The sequence below is a fragment of the Ceratosolen solmsi genome, unplaced genomic scaffold, assembly GCF_000503995.2.
Source record: "Ceratosolen solmsi marchali unplaced genomic scaffold, CerSol_1.0 scaffold47, whole genome shotgun sequence".
NCBI classification, from domain to species: Eukaryota; Metazoa; Arthropoda; class Insecta; order Hymenoptera; family Agaonidae; genus Ceratosolen; species Ceratosolen solmsi.
This window is the reverse complement of record NW_011948419.1, coordinates 9,970,210-9,991,738: the sequence shown is the minus strand read 5'-3', so window position 1 is coordinate 9,991,738 and position 21,529 is coordinate 9,970,210. Positions and strand designations below refer to the sequence as shown.

At 24.3% G+C, this 21,529-nt stretch overlaps 2 protein-coding genes across 2 annotated transcripts; one reads left to right on the top strand and one right to left on the bottom strand.

The window, feature by feature from the left end:
• Window positions 1-384: 384 nt before the first annotated feature.
• On the top strand, window positions 385-10,935 carry p115 (general vesicular transport factor p115). The gene is made up of 8 exons (XM_011497853.1): window positions 385-462; window positions 551-779; window positions 847-1,095; window positions 1,274-1,369; window positions 1,440-1,594; window positions 1,668-1,858; window positions 1,931-1,961; window positions 10,873-10,935. Exons 1-8 carry the CDS (start codon window positions 385-387, stop codon window positions 10,933-10,935), a joined length of 1,092 nt encoding a protein of 363 aa, XP_011496155.1.
• On the bottom strand, window positions 10,831-20,084 carry tam (DNA polymerase gamma, catalytic subunit tam). Its single transcript, XM_011497852.1, has 5 exons — window positions 20,079-20,084; window positions 19,469-19,568; window positions 18,554-19,387; window positions 16,896-17,857; window positions 10,831-11,346 (listed from the first exon to the last, which is right to left on the bottom strand). The coding sequence occupies exons 1-5, from the start codon at window positions 20,082-20,084 to the stop codon at window positions 11,329-11,331; spliced, it is 1,920 nt and encodes a 639-aa protein (XP_011496154.1). The 3' UTR covers window positions 10,831-11,328.
• Between the last annotated feature and the right edge of the window lie 1,445 nt (window positions 20,085-21,529).

Sequence of the window (21,529 nt, the reverse complement as noted above, 5' to 3'; positions counted from 1 at the left end):
GATTACAAGTAGATTTGTACATTGTCTACCTTTAGATTTGTGGAACACTGAAAGTAACGTTCAATGTTCATCATTGTGTGATTGTAACGTATTTCCTTATATATTATAATAGAGAGACGATATTAATCGAAAAGTAAAACAACGTTGTTTTTTATTCAATTTTACGCAAATTTTGTTTTATTTCATTGTACTGATTCATTTTTTATTTATGTAATTTTTTATAATTTCTATAATTTTAACTGTAAATGACTGTTTGATAATAATAAAAATTGATTTTATTATTTTATTAATTTATAAAATTATTGTCATAGAATGGCCTGCCTAATTATTTTAATATTGCCTTTCTATTTATAATAAACTTATTACTTAGATAAAATCATCGAAATGGAATATCTTAAGAGTGGTCTCAAATCAGTTCTTGGAGCTCCTTCACCAGAAAACTCTCCATCAGGAGCAGAGACAGTAAATGCATATATTTTTGTTCTTCATTGTTAGATATATTTAACTATTATCACACTTAATAATGAAAAAACTTTAAAATATTTTTTAGGTAGAAAGACTAGTTGATAGATTATCATCTTCAACTTTACTTGGTGATAGAAGGGATGCCTGTAGAGCTTTAAAAGCACTTTCTAGAACATATAGGATTGAAGTAGGTGTACAGGGTATGGATGCATTAAAACAAATTCTGTACATAGATAAAACTGATTATGAAATTCTAGGATTGTCTTTAGATACACTTTGCAATATAACAAATCCAGAAATATTTGATGAAGAAGGTAAATTAAAGAATGATTTAAAAAATAATTTAATTGAATAAAAATTTTTACAATAATTTTCTTTAAGTTGATAAACAAGAATCAAAGCATAGTATCGGTGAACAGTTTACAGAGATATTTATAAAAAAACAAGATACCGTTAGTCAAGTATTAAAATTTTTAGAAGAATTTGACTTTAGAGTTCGTTGGTCTGCTTTGAAACTCTTATCTAATTTGTTATTACATAAATCAAAAGATATACAAGAAATAATCTTAGAAAGCCCAATGGGAATTTCTAAACTTATGGATTTACTTGGAGATAGTAGAGAAGTGATTCGTAATGATGTTAGTTTATAAAATTACTTTTTAAAATAAAATGAATTATTTTAATTTTTAATTTTTATTATAGGCTGTTTTATTATTAATACAATTAACGAAAGGTAATATTAATATACAAAAAATAGTAGCTTTTGAAAATGCTTTTGATCGAATATATGATGTTATATCTCAAGAAGGTGGAATAGAAGGTGGCATTGTAGTAGAAGATTGTTTACTTCTTATGGTGAATCTTCTGCGAGGAAATTATAGTAATCAATATTTTTTTAAAGAAGGTATAGAGAAGAATTTATTTTAAATTAGTATGAAATAATATAATATATTAAGACATTTATTAAATTATAGGTAATTATATTCAGAGATTAACACCAATGTTTCAGTCATTTACAAAAGTTAATGAAAATAAAGTTCATGTTTTATGGAATTCACAGAAAGTATCAAATGTACATTGCATGATCCAAGTTATACGTGCTCTTGTGGTTCCAAATGGATCTGCCCAGGTATTCTTTCATTTAATTTCTATTTATAATTAAAGTTTATAAAAATTTAAAAATGATCCATTCATTTTTATAGTTGGTAACTGATTGTCAAAAAATAATGAAAAACTGCCACTTACTTCAAGCTCTTTGTGACATCCTTATGATAATTGGAGTTCCAACTGATATATTGGCTGAAACAATTTGTTCTGTTGCTGAAGTTATTCGTGGTAATGCAGGTAATCAAGAGTTTTTAGCATATGTTATGGCACCTAGTATTCCACCAAGGTATGTAATAAATCTTTAAATTTTAAGATAAGTAAAATTTTATATTTTGTTTTTTAAAATTTAACATTTAAGGTCAGCTATAGTCGTTTTGCTTATGTCGATGGTTAATGAAAAACAGCCATTTTCTTTAAGGTGTGCAGTATTATATTGTTTTCAATGTTTTCTTTTTAAAAACGAAAGTAGGCAAATGCAGCTTGTTCAAACTTTGCTTCCACTTGGCAATGAAAGTCCTTCTTTAACAACAGGTTATATTTTCTATATTTTATATTTATTTTTATTTTATAAATTTATCAAAATTTATCAAGATGTTTGTACAGTCAAATTACATAATGAAATATTAATTTGATTATTTTATTACAAACTTATATATAATTTTAATATTATTCCATCATTTATACATATTATTTAGTATGTTCAAAAGTTTCAATTAATAATTATGAGAAATATCTTTTTATTTATTTAAAATGTTTAATATATTATAAAACTAACATAATGAAAATAGAAAAACTTACCATTTAAATTTAACAAAAAAAAAGTACAGTAGTAATGTATAATCTGAATGTTCTGTTAATTTTCCTATATTACACATATTTGTAACTGTTTATACATGATGATACACATTATCATCAGTTATTGCAGAAAATACATTGTATCATATTAAAAAGAAAAAGTAGGTTAAGTTATCATTTTAGAACAATCAAGTGCAAAGATAAAATAATAACACAAAATACCAGTTCTTGAAAAATTAGCTTCTATTTCAAATATCATTCAAAATATGTGACAAAGAATGTAGTTGAAAGAGTATTTTACTACTTGATACAACATATATATCAATACAAATAATATTTACAATAAAGGTATCAACAGCAGCAGAAAAATGAACATTATTTTCACAATTTTAATAATTCTGAAATTGGTATTTAAACTGCTTACAACAGTTAAGCTCATACATATAGAGTTTAACATTGTAAAGAACAGCACTACAAATAGATCATAATGGTAAAAAACCATTGTTTAAAATTCTAACAACTTCAGCATAACTGAGAAACAACTGTAACATAACTAAAGAAAGCATCTTACATTTGATGGGCAAAACCCAGCTAGATCTTCTACTTAATATAATCAATTTTATTTTCCAAAATATCTAAGTGAGTAAATTGAAAATACTAAGAGTACATTGATTCTTTTCTTCACCTTATCTCAAATACTGAAAAAAATTTTTTTTGTTACTACATGTAAATATCAATTAATTATTAAATTAATAATACATATTAATATGTGAAATTCAAATGTAAAATAAGCATTCAATTACCTAATATTACAATCATATTATAGTTTTACACAAATTTAATAGATTTTATAATATATTTTAACAACTTAAATAGTTTTTAAACATAATTTATGATTAAATATTAATTAATTAATACTTAATTAGCATGCTTTATATATGACAGACATTTAATCTGGAGTATTTCAATAATTACATTTTTTTAAATATTAATATCCTAAATTATCTGTATTAATAAATTATATTACAATTATCAAGCTGAAAGGCTTCAATTGTTTTTCAATCATATATATATAATATAATATGCAAAGGAATATTGAAATTATATATTTTTTTTTATTAATTTTAAACTTGGTTAAAAAAACAATCGCATTATTGAATATTAATAAACAATTTGATGTATAGCCTACAAAGTACAACTCCAACAGATTAAAAGAATTGGAAATAAATATAGTAAAAGAAAATGCAAAGTCATAGAAAACTATGGAAAAATATTTTATAACTAGTGTTTAAATTATGTTTTTATTACGTTTATATTTTTTAAGTTTCGGAATACAGTTGTTAAGGAAATGATTGAATAAGCATGTTTAAAAAAAGGTAAAAAAATACAATAATATATTAGATCATGAAACTTTACATCCAGACAGGTACATATTGCAGGAATATATTATACCTCTGACCAAGTTAATGACAAATACAATACTAATTTATCATGCTTAACTTTTCTTTCGCTCTCAATGTCTTGTATACATATGATGACAACGACTGGTTAGTACTTTATCCAATTTTCCTTTTTAATTACATATTATAGATGTAAATATTTATAATTTGCTTATAATTATTAGTTATATAAAATATAATAAGGTAGAAGTTTTACATCTAAGATATGTATCTTAGATTTTAAAATTAATTAATTTTATATCTTTTATTTTTATTATACATTATAATAAAAATACATATGATTAAAATTATATGTAAATTTACAAATAACAAAATGTATTTTCTAAATTCTTATTTTTACAGTTTAATCGGATATTTTAGATCTAAATTAAAATTGATTTAATAGTTTTTAATAAATGGATAATGTATCATTTCATTTTATTTTATGAAATTCTAAATATTAAGAGTTTTTTTTATATTAAAGAATTCTTAATTTTTGCGCATATTTTGTACCGATTTTGTATTAGAATATATTTATTTTTTAGAATTTATTAAAAATTATTGATTATATACATACTTTAAATAATTTAAAAGTTATGTTAATTAAATCTGTAATCTGTACTATGAGATTTAGGTCATTACATTATTGATCAAATAAGGTAATCATTGTTCCAGAAGTTAAGGTATATATTTCATAGTACTATGTTAATAATACTTTTATTATAAATGAATGAAAAGAAGTCAAATAACTATTCCTATCGGTTTAATTGTCATTTATAAAATATTTGAATGAAATATTTCACTTAAACGTTTAATTAAAACCTATCAACATTGTTTCATGTTAATATTTAATAAAATTTGTTATTTCAGATTTACTGATGTATCACTTCTTAAATTCATTTAGTTTTAATTCATTTTTAAAAAGATTATCGTCGGCAATCAAATTAAATTAATTTCCATCCACGGTAATAATAAAATTTTCAATAATATTGTTCGGAATAGGAGCATTTTATTCGAGGCTTTCGGTTCTTGGAATGTTTACATTTTCTAATATTCATTTCTCAATTATTCAAAAGCAGAATTCTCGAACGTTCTACAAGGCTACTTAGCCTTCGCGTAGTAATGTCGACTGAATTGAATCTTCCAAGGTTTGCTTTCACTGAATTCTCGATTGTTTCCGAAGGCTGCTTGGCCTCGAACGATTACTTTGCTTTCACCGAATTCTCAAGTAGCTAGAAGCTTGTTTCGAGCCAGAGCTAATTGTCGCGCTGATACTGAAGAAAGCGCGCGACAAGATTCCACGTAGTTAACACAAAGCAGTCGTTAAGTACGTAGTGTCGGTACTCATAAAGTGAACAATATCAGTTTTTCCTCACAATCAGTCACCTACGCCCAAGCCACGCTATCGCACAGAGTCTACACCAAGGAATGCAGCTATGCAAGGAACGCTCGTTTACTTCTCCAGTGCACCAAGACAACAATCCATCAAGGGCTAACTGCCGTTCTAGAAAATAGTCGACTACACAAAGCATGGTATGTGATCTTTCTACTCTCGAAGGTATATCATCAGTCTTTATTGCGAATACTTAGCACACAAATACTCCCATACTCCCTTACGAGTATGGTCGATTCTCCCTGAAACATTCCTTACTCCTCTTATGAGTATGGTCGATTCTCCCTGCTAACTACCACAGAAACATTCCCATACTCCCCTTATGAGGATGGTCGATTGTTACGGATTGAACAGTTGAAAGCGGAATACAAAAATGGGAGAGATATAAGCGCGCGAACGATTGTTTATAAATACTAGCTAACGAACTCGAATAATATTTCTACACCGAAAACTCGAATATAGGACTAGAATTTCGAAGAATTATAACAATGAAACTCGCAAAAACTATGCTTATTGACGTCACGACAAATACCGGCATATTAACAGGCACCGGATCGCTACCGGCTCCTAAAAATTACTACGAGAATACTTAAGGACTGCGCGTGCCACGCGCCAGTCAGTCTTTGTCTCAGCTTAGCGTAATAATGATTACGCAGTAACACAGCAGTTCACTATTCAGTCTTCAAGCTTCTTTCTACAGTCATCTCTCACTGTAGATACACATGTACGTAATTGCTCAAACAGTAAGCAATTTGGCTATACAATAGTGAAGCACATTTCATAATCCGCTAATCAAACTTAACGAATAATGCGATAGTGCTAACTTACTCAAGAGTGAAACTATCGAAGCATACTATATATATTAACAGATTACACCGACACTAAGATAGCAGCAGCGGTCCCCCTTTAGAAGGCTTCGGTGCGACAGCAGCAGCTCTTACGCACCGACACAAAGGCAGGAGCAACCCAGTCTCACTTAGGCAGCAGCGGTACAACAGCGGCGGTTCACACGTATACTACTACAGCGGCACTTCGCGGAAGGGAAGGAGTCACTCCTCACATCACGGGGAGTACATACACTCTCCTCAGCACGTAACACTATTGAAGAAACTTCCTCTAATTATTCGCTCACACCTTCATTCACACACTTTATGGTTATTAACTATTTATTACATTATTATATTTAATAAAGGAAAGAAAGGAAACACTGCATGTAGTATTGAATAATTCCATTGCCCCTTCCATTTGCCAGCAACACCTCCACCCAACATCTAAGGAGGTTTTTAATCTGATCCCAGACATCGATTCTCCCTGCAAACATCTGAATAATTCCCCCTCTCCTACAAGAAGCGAACATAGAATTACAATACTGTTATTGTTAATAAAACAGAATAAACGATGTCTTAAAACAAAGTTACACACTACATATTTACAGCCCTTCCACATATGTCCTTTTCCTAAGCACTGCTACGGCGAGAGACTAATAAACTGAACTATTGAATTTGGCAGTTCGAACCACAAACTAAACTTTTCAAACAAATATTATAAAAAATGTTATTATAACCTTTTATTTGTATTTCTGGTAAATTTATTTAATTCACTACATATGCATATTTTAGCAATAGTATGTGTAGCTTTTTTGTTATATTTAATTTATATTTTTCTCACAATTTTAATAAATGTTTTGCGAAGACCCAAATGTCCAATAATGAAGAGCTATAATTTTTTTTATATTGCAGTTTTCTGAAATTTTGAACATATGGTTCGAAACTGTTTGATTTCCTGGCTCGAACTGCCAATGCTTCGATAGCTTTATAATAATTGCCGCCCACCCTAGCAGATGCTTAGGAAAGAGTCAAGTGGAAGGGCTGTAGAAATACAGTATGTGCTTCTTCGATAAATATGGTTTATTAACAATTACATTATTGATGTGTTGGATTTATGCAATGGAATGGATGCTATGGATTTATACGATGTATGCTATGTTCAATCATGAAGATTCAATTGCTTGAACTGTTCTGTAGTGAATAGTTTACCTGCATGAGATGTTCCTTGATGTTGTTGTTGATCTTGTAAGAATCAGCAACTGATTATGAACTTATTACTTATTAGTGAATATGGTTGCGCTATATTAATTATATAATCATGCTAATCCTGTAAGGATTACTTGGTTTACTCGCAGAGGTACAGAGCCTTGACCTGTTCTCTGATGAATGGTTCTCCATCCCGAATGCTCCGTTTGGATTATTTATTTTATTTCGTGTGAAGGAGATAGTGTCAAACCTTTTTATAGCAACACATGTGAATTGACGTGTCTTTCTTTTGTTGTGATGAATAGCTTGCTGGCCAACTAGTCTTCAAGGATGAATAGTATGACTGGCTACGTCAAATATTGAAAATGTACTAATGCGCCTCGTGGTGCGCTTGCCTTAAATATCTACACGGCAGTTTTTTAGCTGAAAAACTCCAACGGTCGTTGGAGGTTTTTCTAGAAATTATAACCGATAAAGTTTTTCCCGAAAATGATAACCGTTGTGGTTTTCCCCAAAATGATAACCGTTGGGGTATTTCCTGAAATGATAACATTCGAGAGATTCTCGGAATCTCGAACACATCTATTATTTAAATATGTACAATGAATCTTTTATAACTTAAACATATATCCAAGTATAATAGCCAATACTCCGTTTAAATTTTGTGGACTTATTACTAATTATCATTAATAATCATTGAACTTATTGAATTTTTTTAAAAGAAAATTTTTATTTCAAAATCGTAAGAACTGCAGTTTTTTTGACTGGTACAATGTTTCTTGTGTATGTTGTTATCATCAAATTTTTTAAATTATTTCCACTTAAACAAATTATTTTAAATAAACTAAACTATGTAGCAGCTATATTAATATCATTATTAGATCACAAGAGAAATTATCTATACAGATTAAGATAACTATTCACTTTCTGAGTTTTAAAGTGCTTTATTCCAATTATCCTTGAAAACGTTTTAACTTGAATAGTGAGTGTTAAATAATTCCAGCAAAAAGTTATAGTTGCTTATAATATTAAACTTACCAAGTAACTATCTTTTAATTGTAGAATAATTTAGTCCATTCTATTTAAAATTCTAATATAAATATTCGATATATCTTGTACATGAATAATGCACGTACTTATGTAACACACAAAAAGAAAAAGAAATATTAAAAAAAAAGGTTTATCAAAAGTTTTTCATACTATAGTGGTATAGTTTTTGTTTGAATGTTACATTTAAATATAATTAACGTATTATAATTATTTTATATTTTTATTAAATGCGTCATGACCAAGAAAAATAGAGATATATTAAACTTGCAAAAAAACCGTATTTTATTGTTTCCTACATATCTTGTCAGAATTGTAAATTTATTAAAAATTAAAAAACAATTTTATATTCATAACATTTTACAAAAAAATTAGAAAATTCATATTTTCAGTTTTTTTACTTAGAGTAAAAACAATTATTTAACTGGATATGAAATTGAAAAATATATAATGGTATAAGATAGTTCAGGATTCAATATGATTACACATGAAGTTGTATTTTTAGATGAAATAGCAATACTTCTTTCAGAGAACAATCACAATTGACTACATAGTTTTACTTCCTGAATATTTTTCGGTAGATTTAAATGTATATTGAAAATACATAAACTATTAAATGTAAAACTTACTAGCGTTTCAAAATTATTATTTGCAAAATTTAGGTTGTGATTAGAGAATTTTATATTGTATAATTATGGTACAACAATATATTTAATTCTAAGTTTGTATAAAACGAAAGTTTATAAGAAATTAAATTTCTATTTTCTTGTCTGCCACGATGTGTAAATATATTACGGAGATTTTTATATAATTATTTTATTACTTTTGGTAAATCACTCATTTTATAAATTTTTGTAGAATCTTGATAGCACTACATTGGAAACAGTTATGCTTTAAACAGAAAGAATTAAAAATTATTTTTCAATTTTCTAATTTTTAAATTTTTAATACATTTTTACTGTTAATTTTTAATTCAATTTGTATATTACTTATCAATAAATTCTAATAAACTTATATATAAAATACTTTAATGATTTCACTGTCTATTAACTTAACTCTTATAATTAATGGAATTACTATATTTGACATTATTAAATATAACATGCTTAGAGTTCTAGAAAAATTATTATTGTGTCGATTTTCAGTTTTTTTTCGTGGCTGATTTTATTTTTTAATATGCTCATTATATATTATTTATAATTAATAATTTTAAATAACAATGTATAAACTTAGAATTTAATTTATAATGAAAGATATGTATCTCTGACATCAATCGAATTACCATTATCCTTAATCAATCTGTTTCAAAACTTCCTTAGTTTTGAATTTTTAGATTTGCATTTTAATTTTTTATATTAAACTAATCCCCGGTTTTTCATAAATTTAAATCTTTTGCTTGTATGATTATAATTTTAAGTCATTTTATTTTAGTTATGTAATATTAAAAATTATGACTTTTATTTGTAATATCCCTTTGGACTTGGATAAGATTACATCAAATCAAGATCATAATGAAGGATAAAAAAGTTAATATATAAATGTATTATATTATTCATAATCAAAATTTTGATTATATGAAAATATTTAAAAATAGTTACATGAAAAATTTGTAATTAAATAACCATAACATAGCCCACTTGGACATATCCTATTAAGTTTCAAATATAGTAATAGTTAATAATATAAATAAATTATTAAAGTATATATATAAGTATCCTTACAATTTAATAAAATGGAGCATAATAATTTCAATATGTTTTAAAAGAAAAAATGAATTCAATGTACAAATTCCTAATATTTATTTTTAAATTTCACGTTATTAAATTAACAGAATTATGTTCATTATAGAAGTAGATTTTTGAAGTAATATAAATCAATTATATTTATATTTTATTAAACATTGCATACGTTTTCAATAATCAACTTTTATTAGTTTGGCTCAACTAGCCATAAGTAATTGTTCGTTTCATAGAATTTAATATTTCTATCTCAGTTATAGATTTTGCGAATTATTACTATGTCATTTCACATATAGAGTAATCATCTCTATGCATAAGAATATTATAAATAAGTTATTTTTTAAATCGCAGTTGTAGCTGAAACCAACCTAAGTACAAGTTTTAAAATAATTAGCAATTTAAAAAACAAACCTGATTAATACTTTCCTTGAAAGATACATTTTTAATGTGCTACTTATATTATATATAAAATGCTATTATGTCTAATTTATATTTTTATAATATTTATACTTGTAACGTATAAAAGAGTATTAAAAACTAAAAGATTAACAAGATATTTGAAAGGAGTTTTTTTGTAACTTCAGTCTTTAATTTCTCCAGAAATGAATTATGAATACAAATTACAACCTAAATTTAACAAAATCTAAACTTTCTATAGCCACAATTATTTACTTAAACTTATTGCAATTTAAAAAATATGAAAGTTTAAATCAAATTTATTTTTCATTTGTATTTTGAAGGAATTATATCAAAAGTATATGTAAGATATCTTGTTTATTAATATTTAATAAAAATGTAACATTTTTAGCCAAATAAGATATAGTGATTTTTAATGAAATAAAAATATTTTTTAGGGCAACTACTATGCGGAGGCTTATTTGCATTCGAACAACTTTCCAACTGGTTTTCAGCCGTAGCCTTATCACATGCATTAATAGATGGTACAAATCAAAAGGAACAGTTGCTACGAGTACTTTTAGCAACAAATATTGGTACACCACCCGTAACATTAATACAACAATGCGTTATCCTACTTCAACAAAGCAATAAAATTCAATCCAAGCTGGGCCTTTTAATTTTATTGTGTAGGTGGACTTCATACAGTTCATTGGTTGTGAAAAAATTTCTTACTATTGATTCTTCAGTATCGTATTTGATTGCTCTTTTATCTTCGTATGAACATAATGATGATTTACAAGAAGTATTATATCAAAGTATGTGTGCATTTCTAATCGGAATATGCGTACATTTTAATGATGACAACGTATCTAACTATACGAAGGTATATTGGTATTTAATATAAATAATAATTATGTTATTACACTGAGCTGAAAACAAAAATTAATAGCGTATAAATATATTGTTACAAGTGAATAAAATTTAATAACTAATAAGTTAATTTAATTATTTTTATATTAACCTGATTTTTAATTTAAAAAAATTAACTTTTTTCACTTTATTCTTATATTACTTAAAATTAAATATTAATTTATAAACTATATGTTTTTCTTATACATTATATGTAATTATTTTCTTAAATACATCCATAAAGATTTACTAATTATTTGTTGTAAATATAAATTCTCTATTATAACTAAAAAGCAGTTCACGTATTATTTAAAAAAGCTTTGACGATACTAGTTATAGTATAAACATAATCAACTGTTTAAACTGCTAGAATACAATCTGAAATACAAATGAAAACGATAATTTTATTCTCAATGTAAAATTTGAAGAAGCACAAACTTTCATTAAATATTTAAGAACAACACTTGGAACCAAGTTTGATTTTTTAAAAGTATTATTATCAGTTATTATTAGTTAAATATGTAGACATAATATTCAAGATTATGATAAATATATATTTTATTTGATATTGTATATATTTTAAAAAGATAGGTTTGATATTCTAACTTCTTTATAGTATATAATATAAGAAAATATAAATATAAATACAATATTAAATATGATACAGTATTGCAAAAGAGTGTTAACGATTAAAGGAAAGTTAGATTGAAGAATATGAAGTTGAATGCCAGAAAAATTGCTTCGTTCCTCCATTTTTCAATTTTTTTATTTATTGATAATTAATTCTTTGAACAAGTAAAAAATTATTTCAGTATTCTGTGAAATCCTTATTTCAGAAGTTTTTTTTTCAGTTTTTATATTATAATTAACTTTACGGTACAAATTTTTATGGAAAGTATACTTTCTAGTACATATATTGTGTAATGAATGAATAACTTACAGAAAATGACAAGTGTTATTTAATTGCATATAATTTTATTAATTAATATCAATTTTTTTAATTGTATGTCATGATAATTATTTGTAAGGACCAAGAAAATATTGTTAATATATAAAAGTTTTTGCTCCATTTTTCTTATTTGTATATCACTTATATTTTCTAAATTCTAAAAAATAATTAAAATTTAAATCTTTATCATGAACAATTAAAAATATATAAAGTAATACTTATTTTAAAAATATTTTTCTAATATTTTTATTAAAAATAAATTTTTATATAGGTTAAGCTTTGTAACTTAATTGAAAAAAGAATAGGCTTAGAAAAATTTCAAGATGTAATTGGAGGTATTACCAGACATGAAGTTTATTCACGTTCTCTTAAGCATCCACAACATTATGCCAATGGCTCCTCTGAAATTTTACTAGACTACGAATTTTGTAGATTACTAAAATCCTTAGAAGGTATAATATTATTATTTTTAACTTAATAAATATTGAATAAGATTTTATTTTCACAGGCGTAGTCTTAAAATCAGTGTTAGATTATAGTAATTCTCGAAAGAATATTGAACAAGCACATTTTTTTAGTTTATCTGATTCAGCATTAATTATACAATATAAAGAATTAATTCGAGAACAAGACATACATATTCAAAATCTGAATAAATCGATTGTAAAACTTTCAAAAGAAAATCAAGAATTTGAGGTTCCTATTTATCAATAAAATTTACAGCACGCTTACGGTCTATTAATCTAATATATATCATTTACTTTTTTATTAATATTTTACGTTTAGATTATAGTAAAATGTGCAATCAAATGGTACTAATTATGTTAAATTTCATTACATTAAAGTTATAACTTTCCATTTCTAATGCAACTTTAAGCGTGTTAAAAGGAAATAAATTAAATGACATTCAATAAATGAAGAATTAATCATTTTTTGTATGAACTTTAGCGTCAACAATATGAATTAAAATGTGAAGTGGACTTCTTAATGGATCAAACTAAATTATTAAAAGCATCACAAATAAGTTATTCTGAACAAGATCTTACAAAGTCGTGTTACAATGAATCAGTTAATGAAGAATTAGAAAAATACAAACAACAAATAAAAAACTTGGAAGAACGTTTATCTGAATCTTTATCTCTTATAAGAAAAGATCAAGAAAAATCCAGGGAAAATACTGAATCATTTAATTTTGAAAAAATAATACGAGAGAAGAACAAGGAAATTGATAAATTAAAAAAAGACCAGGAAGATCTTTTAGAATTATTAACAGATCAAGATAATAAACTTATAATGTACAAACAAAAACTTCTTACATTAGATATAAAAGTACGTATAGTTTTTATAATTAATTAAATATTAATTTATTATTTTATTTTCAGGTTTTAGATAAATTCTTGTATATGTGTATGTATATTTTTTTAATTAAAAAATTATTATAAAACCATTTTCTTAAAATATTAGTTCAGTTACAATTTAAACCTTGTAATAATAATATAAAATAAAAAGTCATAAATGTGTATATAAATAGGGATATTTTTATGCATATAAAAATTCATAAAACAGTAATGCAAAAAAGTTACACGTATAAATATAATTAATAAAATTGCATTTACTTTTCATTTTGTTGCGAAACAATAGCGACAGTTTATATACAAATTTATACAAAAATTCGGTGAAAAATTGACTAAAAATTTTTTTTATTTATAATAAAATTTGGAATAAAAGTTTGAGATAAATATAATTTTATATTTAAAAAGAAAAAACATGAATGATAATATAAAATTAAAATTAAAACATTGCATTCGCAATAGAAATAGTAAATTTTTACAAATTATTCAAAATGTCAAAATCAAAAAAAATTTTTTATTCGAATAATGTATTTATCAGTTGCGAAAAGTAATTGTGACAATTAAAAAACGTAGCCCTTATATTTATAACTTACCTTTTTACAGTTAATTGCCCCATGGCACAGATCCTAGATCAAGTTTTTATATGTATATGTTATTCTATAATTTAAGTATTATTGCAATAATTTTTCGCTTTAGAAAATACTTCATATAATTTGTATTTGTTAATTAAACAATATTTTGACATAAATTATTTTTATATTATTAACTAGAATGTTTTCATATATGTGAAGAGTTAATAAATTTGTATGTGGTTAAATATTTTCTGAAATGATTTTAATTTTAATATTTGTATGTCTGAATTTTAAGAAGTAATATAAAAATATAATGCTTGCACTAGCACCGTACTTTGTTTTGAATATTTTAAATGCTATTTTATATATATATATATAAATATTTAAATATTTTATTTTTCTAAATCAAATATACATTTTATGTTAATGTTTATAATTTATAATTTTATTATTTACAGGTAGATTCAGACGACAGCTTTCGTGAACTTGAAGTTGATAATCATTCAGCATCAAGTAAATAAGGAGTTTATTTTGTTTACTATCTTTAATTATATTTTTTTTATATCTTACAACGTTCTTTACATTATAAATAAAAATTATATACATACAATACTGGCAAATTTTATTAATTTACTACATAATTAATAAATATAACTGTCAAACAATCCATTTATTAAGATAAATAATTCTAACACATTCAACATTTTAAAACGATAATTTTGTATATTTCATTAACTTTAAAGTTTATATTGTTTGTAAAAATTTATATAATGCAGAAATTTTACAATGATAAATTTTTCTTAATCGATAAAAATTTATAATGTTCAAGTGTTTTTTAATGTTTTAGAAAGTTAATATAATAGCAAAAAAATGTTTAATTAAAAAAAAATTCATTCTTGAAATAAATACTGAGGATTCTATATTGCGTATCTACTATAACTCAATTGTAATTTTTTCATCTGGTACTATTTATAATAGTAGTTTTATTAAATAAATCATTATACATATTTTGTGCATACATTTAAGTAAAAAACAGATAGTTTATCTGTGGAAGATAAAGTAACCAAATATAGTTAGTTAACATAATTTTTTCATATGAACTATATGAAACTTATATGGATTAGAAAAAATTTTTTTGGGAGTTTTCATTTCTTTTTATTTCTTTTTACAAAAATAATTCATCACTTTTAAAAGTAAAATGACATTAATGTATAATTATTTTTTATTTGAATTTAAATTATATTTAAATTAGTATAAAATATTCTTAATTTATTCAGAAACTAAACATTAAATTTAATTCTAAAAACGTATTTTCAAGAATGTTTTAATATTCATATGTTTACTTAACAAAATTTATATTTAGAATTACATGGTTTAGTCGGAAATTTTTAATTTTTAAAACTAATTATATAGGTCAATTTCTAATAAAAATTATTTTTCAAAAATTTGTATTGTACTGTTTCTGTCTTAAAAATTATTGTTATTACATATTATAAATGTATTTTTCATAAAGAATTAAACATATAAAAATTTATAAATTGTATTATCTATGGGTGTATTTGTAATTTATTTAAATTCATTTTAACTCATTTTAACCAATTCATTACTCAAATTCCTAATAATAACGATTCTGAAAACTATTTGCTGTTTTGTGGTCCATTTTTTATGTTGAAACTTTGAACAATTATTTTTACTATTCAATTTAATAATCAATCATGCATGTATACATACCTTACATGCGTGAGTAAAACCATATTTAATATCCGTATTTCAATTTTAGTTAACTTACCTTAAAACATAAAATTTCCAAATACTCAATTTCTAAATTAAGTTTTTTAAGTTTAGTATTACTTTATTAAGTTAAGTATTACTTATTACTCATCATGTATTCTTTAAATAATAAACTAATCATATAATAATAAATAGTATGTATATTTTTCATTAATTATTAGATAAGATAATTATATCAAATGTTTTATTAATTTACTATTTTTACATTATATTAGCTTTGTTGTCATTGTACAAAAATATAAAGGATATTTTTATATAAATAAGTTTGTAAAATATTTAAATGAATAAAAACATATTTATTACTACCACTTAATTATGTTTTAATTATAAAAAGCATAACTTATTTCAATAAAAATATAATTATTTAAGATATAAGTAATTGGATGTATAACTTATGTTAAATTATATAAATAGATATTATTTTACATAGATTTAAAATTAAGTTTTCAAAGTTATCATATGTATTGAAGGCAAATAAGAATTCATAATAGGCAAATAATTTAAAATATCTTGTTTCAATTTTAATCAAAGTACTTTTTTTAATTTGAGTCTAATATTCCCACAGAACCATTACTCTTCTTTACTGCTGACCAAATATTTAAACTCTCCCCATGACCAATTCCATAACCTTTTTGTAATCCACGAGGATTGGAAGGTGTTATGCAATCTTGGACAGCATCTTTTCTTAATACAGAATCAATTTCAACTGTAGTGAAAAAAGCAACTGACATGGGAAGATCGTACATTTTTAATCTTGATACAAAAAAACAACGAACTAATAGATTTGTTATATGCATTGCTAAAGCTGCGTTATATTTATATTTTACAGGGACTAAATAGCGAACTTCATCATGAAAAGTTAAACAAAGTTTTGCCTTATCTTTCATTAACCAACGCATACTTACTAAAATGAGATGAAGAAAATCTACTGCTGCACTTTGTACAACCCAATTTATTTTAGTTGGAAGATATTTTTCATTCGTTTCCTTTTCTAAAGCTCGACTTAATCTTGAATGTAAAAATGGTGTAGCAGGTTCTTTTTGTTCAGCAATTTCTTCTAAGCTATTAAACATTGCAGATTCAGATCCACCGATCCATTTTCCTTTTTCAAACACTTCATCTCTTGATTTATTATGAAGTTTTGAAATTTTCAAACATTCACTTTCTGTATACAATTTATCTATAAATTCTTCAGAAATATAAAATTTTTTTAAACGATAAAACTTTTGACCTTTTGTCATAAGAAACATTTTCTTAGATTTTAAAGCTGCTTCTTTATCACTCATAATTGGATTAAATTGTTTTAATAATCTTTCAGCAAACTTTTGTCCAGCACCATAGATACGAGCATAATTAATAATCTTTGCTTCATCTCTAGATATACCTACAGCTTTAGCAGTAACACTATGCATATCTGTACATTGTGATTTATTACCAATTAAAGTCATCCAACTAAAAGGAGTTCCACCTTGAATTTTTACTACTTTTGAAAAAGAATCTCCAATAATTGAAGCAATCCAAAGTTCTTGACTATCAACATCTGCCCCAACTATACAATAATTTAAAGGAGCATGTATCATAGCTCGTAGTTCTGATCCAATTCTCTCACGATCAGTATTAGAGGCTGTCATCCAAGTTGCTTCAACTGCCCTTCTAGTTACAGTTCCTGATGCAACAACTTGTGGAATTATTGCACCACAGTTTAAAAAAGAGTTGTTTTTAATCGCACTAAAATGCATGTTTTTACTATCTAACCAAATAACAAGTTGAGACATAATACGATCACGATTATTTTTCCAATAAGAACACATTTTAGAAATTTTTAAGATTCGAGTTGCACACATATCAATACCTTCAAGTACATTTTCTGAAAATTTATTTAAAAAATCTTTAGATAAAGGATTTCCTACATTAAAAAATATTCCATTTTTGTGAGGTAATTTAAAAAAATAACAGCATTTATCCAAATTTACGTTAGGTTGATCGTTTGTTAAATTTTTGTTTATACAATTCAAATGGTTTTCTGAATTTATTTCATTCGTTTTGTTTTCATATTTAATATTTAGTTTTGAGAGTGATTTATTCAAAATTTGTTTAAGAGGTAATTTTGAATTTGTATTTTCATCCTTATAAGGAACAAGAAATCCCCAACCATATTCTTTAATATGGTAAAGAGGATAATTTTCCCATGTAAGATTCAAAAGTTTTGGTGTTATTCGCATGGATGTACTAATATTTTGTGCCTTTGGAAAAAATTTACATTTTTTTTTTTGTTTTTCACAAAGTTTACGATACCAATTTGGATATCCTGGCATAAGCGGGACTTTTTTTGGTAAAAAATATTTTGTTTCATTTAAATATTCAAACTTTATACTTAATTCTGGTTTTACTTTTAAATCAAATCGCTTTTCTGTCATTTTAATATAAAACTTTTCATAACCCTTTTTTAAGTTTATATCTTTAATTGACCAATCTTGATCCCACATCCATGGATCCTCTTTATATTTATCAGCTATCAGTAATCTACAAATTTGATCAGCTCTTTTGGATAAACAAACTTTACTTTCTAAGTTTAAATCATCATGAGTTGTTTCTGCTTCTTCTAAATATCTTTTCCAATTATAATTGACTGGTAAATATGATGAACCAAGCTCTAGCATACCAGCTAAAGTCGCAAAGTGTGGAAATCTTTCAAGAAACATAGGAAATATTTTTTTTAAAACTTTATGGGTTGCAACTACATCTAAAGCACAGTATAACATAGATTCATTGAAATGTTTTTTAATATCCTGTAATTCTCCATTAATAAATATATCTCGATTTGTTTTGATCAATTCTGTTCCACAATACAGTTTATATACATCAGCTAAATTATTCAAGGAAGAAATTGAATGTAACTGTTCATTTGTTGTATCAGAATGTTTAGACTTTAAAATTGTACGTTGATAACTACTGGTACCACTGATACAAATATGTAATGACATTGTATCTAAAAATTTTGTACTATTCTCATTTTGCCAGTATTGTTCTTTAACACGGACGCGATCAAATGAAACATTATGACCTACTATGATTTTTTTTATATCTTGGGATCTATTTAAATTCAATTCATAATCGTTTTTTGAACTTTCTAGAGGAATCATAACATCAGGTGTTAATGGTTTTTTCATAAAATTTAATGATGTACCATCAATAAGATGTTTTGAAACCCAACTGTACCATGAGGTTTTACTAACTGCAGTAGCTAATGTTGGTAATGGACCATTTTTCATACAAACTTCAACATCAAATATTAATCCATCTTCTTGTGGATATTCTACTGATTCATAACCAGAATTAGAATATCGTGTCCATCCTTGGTTAAAAACAAAATTATTTGGTATAGAAGGAATTTTATCTAATAATTTATTAATTATTTTTAAATATGGTTGTACTTGTTGAAATGAAATTTGTTTGAAATGTTCTTCAATATCTTTACCTTCTAAAGTGGGAATTGATATATCAGCATTAGGAATATTTGATATACGATCGGTTAAAATGCCAAAATCAGCAAGTTCTTTTTTAATTGATAAAATATTCTTTAATTCACATGGATTTTTATTACGTTTATTTCCAAAAATTTGATTGTATAATGTATTAGATAACATCTGAAGATTGATTTCATTATATCTACTTTCACTAATATTTGATGTGTATAATGAATCTTTTTTTTCAGTGTGAATATTTCGATTACTACTGTAGTTGATTAGATGATTGAATATTGTACGTGTTTCTATATAAAAAGCAGAGTATTTATGCTTACTCAAATAAAGAAACTTATATATACATTGAAAGGATTTTCTTCTATTTCTAAAACCAATATAATTGTGCATCATATATATATAATCAATAAAATATTTGACCAATCTAAACATAAATCATTATACTACTCAACTAAGAAAAAGTAAAATAATTTACACACAATCAGATCAACGACCCAATATTAAAAAGAAACGAATTTCCAACCTAGCGGTTTTTACACATACTAAAAGGTAAAGTAATATTAGATATGAATATGAAGGGATTCTAAGTTGAATCAGCAGTGATACCATCATTATGTCTCTATTAAATATTTCTTATATTTATTTCATTAATTAAGATTTGGATATATCTTTATGTAATTATATTCAATTTTCTGTGATTTTCTGTATATTAAATTTTGACTAATAATAAAATAAAGATTTGGTATCTTTTAAATATATGCATAAGTATTATACAATTAATAGTAAAATTTTATATCATTTTTTAATTATATAAATTCAAATTTATACTTTCACATCATAATTTAAATTATTCATTAATTTATTATTTTCGATAAATGTATTATATATAGTTTTAATAATTCTTATAAAATACTTGTATTTATATTATATTAATTTGGCGCGTAAGACTCCGAGAATACACTGAATAACTAGCGATAGAAAAGAAAGAAACAAATTACTTTTAACACAATATTATTTGTAAATATAAACAGAATATATTTTTTAATAAATTATTAATGAAGAATTTGATATTTCATTAAAACAAAACCGTATATTATCTAAAACATAGTATATATTTTTACTGTAAAATTTGTAATTAAAAATCAATTTATTATATTATTATAAAATTCATATTATTTAATATATAAAATATTAATTAAAAGATAACAATTCTTTGTTTTCTGAATATTTTAATTTTAGTATTTAATATTTGTTGAAATTTGGTATTCAATAGTGCATAGCAATTTTACATTTAAATATATATTTATCTAGGTTTGTTTTGCAGCTACATCAAATATTTTATATATTTTCGTTAATATGTTTATGTAGCTATTTTTGCATTCGGATATCTGTTCTTCACAATATTCAACGTTTATTATCATTTTAATTGAATTTTAAGTTTCAACATCAAATAATTTATTTTAAATATACTCTTTAAAGTTGGACAAATACATTTTTTTTAACATAATGGATTATTATTAGTCATTAATGTCCTATATAACTGCATAATAAAATTGTGCGCATTTAAAAAGTTATGTACATAACGCATTATTGCGTTTGTTATATTCCTTCGTACTGCATAATATATTTTATAGTAAGGCTTCGTTTATATGTTTATATTCATAATGTTTCAAATAAATTTCAAATATTTTAATTCGATTACAAAATATATATTATTTTTTTACCATTTTTTTTATATTAAGAAAAATAATAAATGTAGAATATTTTTTTAAATATAATGGCAATAAAATTTATTTTTAAAAATTTAAATATTTAACGAATCAGTAAACTTACACAATTTAAAAATTATATTATTAATATTTATTAATATAATTGAATATTTCATTAGTAAATATATTAATTAAAGTAAAAATTACAATTTTATGATATTCGTGTATTTTTCATTTAAATTAAAGTAAGAATTTGTTATTATCAAATGGTAAAAAATATTTGTAATGTAAATACAATAATATATTAAACTAAATTATTTGTTTTAATGTTTCTTTAATTTATAAAAT